This window comes from Agrilus planipennis, unplaced genomic scaffold, assembly GCF_000699045.2.
Source record: "Agrilus planipennis isolate EAB-ADULT unplaced genomic scaffold, Apla_2.0 scaffold102, whole genome shotgun sequence".
Taxonomy (NCBI): domain Eukaryota; kingdom Metazoa; phylum Arthropoda; class Insecta; order Coleoptera; family Buprestidae; genus Agrilus; species Agrilus planipennis.
In genome coordinates, this window is record NW_020439034.1 from 358,400 (window position 1) to 362,920 (window position 4,521).

The following is a 4,521-nucleotide window of genomic DNA, read 5'->3' on the forward strand; positions in this document are numbered from 1 at the left end:
ATCACATATGTCGTACCGACAACGGCCATCGCCAGTAGGCCCAGAACGGTGAAGGTTTCGTAAACTCTGGCCATAAGGCCTTTGCGATGTCCCAAGAACCCTTCGGATTCGGTAAACAAATAGGCAAAAGGCAACAGGACGAAGAGGGACAAATTGGAAAAAAGAAACACATAGTTCCATAGTCCTTTGAAAAAAACATACATGTACTTAAATAAAAAACTGATGATGCTGCAGTGCATATGTCAACAACTTTTTTAAATATATATTAAATTACCTAGTTGTACTATTAATATTAATATCATAGATTTTTCAATGGAAGTTTGAAAACATAATCCAATTGAATTTTTGTTTCAATTCCATTCTTAAAAATAATAATATTTGTAATTAATAGATTTTTACAATTCTATTCTATTATATGAATTTTGAACACATATTTTTAGATCCCCCTGCCCCCTAGAGTGAAAAGTGAGCATTATACAACAACTTTTTTATATATCTCCCCTGTTATTTTTAATTATTTTCAAGAAAAACTATCTAAAAATCGTTTGTACATTAAGAAATCCTATTAATGTTAATATCAAAGATTTTTCAATGAAATATAACATTAGAAAACATAATCCAATTGAATTTTTTGTTCAATTCCATTCTTCTTAAAAATAATATCTCTAGTAATCAGTTTTTACAGCTAAGATATCTTTAGAATTTCGTAGCCGAATAGAAATTCTTATAGTTCAATCCTTTAGGATGAAAAAGTTACCATTTCTTCATTTAATTAAAATTTCAGTTATGGAATCACATTAGTGGACGAAACATCGGTTGAATATTTGTAATTAATACATTTTTTCTATTCTATTTTTGGAAACATATTTTTTGGACCACCCATTGAGTGAAAAGGAAGCATTATACATTAACGACTTTTTTATATACCTATTTCTCCCTGTTATTATAAATTATTTTCACGAAAAATTATCTAATAAATTTACGCGTACATCCGACATAACGTTCTTTTATTAGTTTTAAATATTGTTGCTGGTCCCATAATAATTACGCATCAAGTTAAATAATATGAATATTTGAAAGACTATAAAACTTAATAAACAGATACTATTCAACTTATCAACTCAAACAATACATATTTCTAAAATTAAACGATTCAATAACAGCTAAAATAAAAGCTTATAATCTCATGGGCAACTAATATAAATTAATTTTATCATTAACGAAATCAAAGTGCACGTTACTTTGTATTATTTCTTAGCATTTTTGTTTTAAATCGTTTACAAAATCCTACCTTCACCTTATTCCAAAAGCATCGCTCAGAAAAATTTGAAAAAACAACATGGACGTTGAGGATAAGTCAAGTGATTACTACTAAGTCTGAAACTTAGTAAATGGATTGTTATAATCACATAATTCAAAGGTCGCTGTCCTAGGGACTACTTCTCATCGTCCCCCTCGTAAAGGTACCGTATATCTTGATCCGACCCCTCTCCCCCCCGCCTCACCTCATTTATAATGCGTATATAAAAGTTTTTTTGACTTAAAATAAAAATGTATTATAATAATGTATGTACAACAATATGTAAACGTTAAGAAACTGAAATATTTATGTAAAAAAAAAATTTGCACCCAAGCGTATTTGTTGCTGTTAAAAATTTGTTTCAATGCCAACATTACGTGCTATTAATTTTTTATAGTTTGTTTCAAAGCAAATAAAATCCAGCAACATCATTATTAACAGTACGGACGAAAATAAAAAATAAATCGAATAAAAATAGTTCAAGAACATGTTTACACAAAATTCTAAAAATTAAGCATTACATTGTTCTTAAAAAGTCGTATTATGAATGATTATTAAATTAATATTCATAAGGAGGAGATAAACTTATCGCAACAAATTATTTATGTTTCTTTTTTTAGATTTATGATATTAAAGACGAAAAAAAATTGTCACGTAAATCATAATATTACATTACAGTAATTATGAAAGCATTTTAGTATAACAATAGAATAATACCATGACTGATGATGTAATACACGCATATCTTCTATAATAACACTGATTATCATGTTATAATTAGTCAACTAATAATAGTTTGTGGGCAGTGCACAAGTTAAATTTAACCAATTTATTGCCAATTACAAAACAAATGGAATTACGTACGAAATATGTATAAAAGAAAACAATGAACGTAGTATTCAAAATAAGTTTGTTCTAAAAACGTACGTGCTCGAATTTCGTTTGTTTCACGATTAGTTCAAGGTCTCATAATTGATCATTACAACTTTATCAAGTGTATTTAATAGCGTTTTATACATATTTTGTAGCTCCGAGAGAATAATAACGATCCACACATATTCTTATATATTTGACCATAATTCCATGATTAAAGATAAGATAAACACCAAAACAATTAAGTTACTTATCCCATAAAAATATAATTAATGAAAATTAAGATATTTTAGTAACGGACGCGTGAATTCTTCTAAATTTTTAGACAGCCTTGTTGAGGAACAAATATACACAGAAAACCCTGCACAAAAATTAATATTGCATATTGATCCACTATTAAGTAACTAACAATGTCATAGGATTTCATTCATTTAATATATNAAAATAGATTTTGTATTCAATATATTCAGTATATATAGTCACATTAGTACGACGGATCGTTAACCTTGTAGGTCGGTTGGTAGTGGTTGCTGTTGTCACCTCTCGTAGTTTAGTGGTAGAACATTGGTGCGTAAAGCCAAAGGTCCCGGGTTCGATTCCCGGTGGGGGTGTGACAACAGCAACAATTTTTCCCTCATTAATTTGAGGTAGTTTGTAATGGGTATTAATTATGTTAGACCACATTGTTGTAAACAGTGAACAAACCTAAACCTTCACTTACAAAAATGAAATTTTGGACTTCCCAAGTCGTAGTGTGAATCAGTATAATAACGAATTTGAAGATGATGTTTTCGAATACTACGAAAGTAATGAGGTAAAAAAAATTTTAATCGATGGATATAGTTTCATTAGATTGAGCTCTTATAGACACAATCACGTTTAGGTAGAATGCATTAGAAAAAAAAGTACCCTCCCATCTGTATTAATAAAAAAAAGTCAAATCGATCCTTACCAACCCAGCTCCTTTCTCTGTATAGGCGTGAAGTTTTTCAAAATTTTTCGGCGTATAAGATAATAAACATTGGTATCCTTTTGTCATAATTTGTAATCAATAAATTATAATATGTTACTATGAAACAATATTTAGACTTATTATAATCAAAAAATTGCATTCTTATTATAAGGTTACCTACCCACTAAAAATTATTTCTTTTATTTTGTAATAGCAATGTTTAAAAGAGACAGGTAGATTATGTAATTAACCACAATCAATTAGTCAATTTGTTACAATTATTATTTTAGCGGTTACTTCAGACAACCTTGGCACAATTGTTGCAAATCAATTAAATAGTCAATTTGATGTTCATTACAAAAAAAGTATAGGAACATCGCATTCTTTATCAATTTTGTATGTCTGTTAGTACAACTGCTTCTCGAAAGTTTAGGCTTTACTTTAGAAAATTAAGACATTTTTATGCAGCAGTTATTTAAATAACAATTTTTTGAGAGAAATCTAAATCTAGACTGAGGTGCTAATTGCGACAGAAAATCGCTAAAGAACAGAATAATGACTTGAAAGAATTTGGAGCACGATAATGAGAAGCTGGAGTCATTTTTAGAATGCAAACAATTTTTTAATGGTTTACAGAAAATTGGCATGCCGATTAGGTAAAAGTTATTTAGGACATGAGTTAGTAACCTACTTCTAAAAAAATTAATCGTTATAACAAAAAGGAGACGTGCACCTCCAATTAAAATGTAATAAAATCCTAGCAGAGAAAATCATGTTGAAGTTAATAGGTACTACAGAGAATACCGATAGTGGACAAAAAAAGTTACAAATGTGAAGGTATTAAAAAAGTGAGAGAACACAAAGCGCTCTGTATGAAAGTCAACGATAAATAGGACAGGCGGGCTGGTAGAAGATTTTTTTAGACATGAAGGGCTGTTTACAGACATATTTAGAAGCAAAAACAGGACTTAAGAGGTACAACTTTAGTTTCAGTTTAGATTAAAGAGATGTCTAGATGATGGCCCTCACCCCCGAAGGGGTGGGGGTGGGTGGGATCGAAAGAGGAGGTCTCCCCCATCAGTGTACCATAAAAAATTCGTGGCGGTCTCACCCCCATAAAATGTTATGGGGGTGGGAGTAGGGAATCGAAAGAAGGTAGGGGGGATCGAAAGAGGGTGGTCACCTGAGTAAAACCCCATAAAAAATTTGCTGCGGTCTCACCCCCATAAAAAGTTATGGGGCTTGAAAGTTCATTATTTTGACAATTTTCATACACTATAATTCAAATAAAATTCAATAAAAAAAATATTTTCAAGCGCGTGGAGGTGGGGGATCGAAAGAGGGTGGTCACTTGAACAAAACCAGATAACCTAACCTAACCTACCCCAAACATTTT

At 30.5% G+C, this 4,521-nt stretch overlaps 1 protein-coding gene across 1 annotated transcript in view; it reads right to left on the reverse strand.

The window, feature by feature from the left end:
- Positions 1-4,521, reverse strand: part of LOC108735144 (protein Lilipod) — a 17,486-nt gene that overhangs the window by 3,558 nt on the left and 9,407 nt on the right. The window contains 1 exon segment of the mRNA XM_025976644.1: positions 21-184. Within this exon segment, the coding sequence (XP_025832429.1) occupies positions 21-184 (164 nt within the window).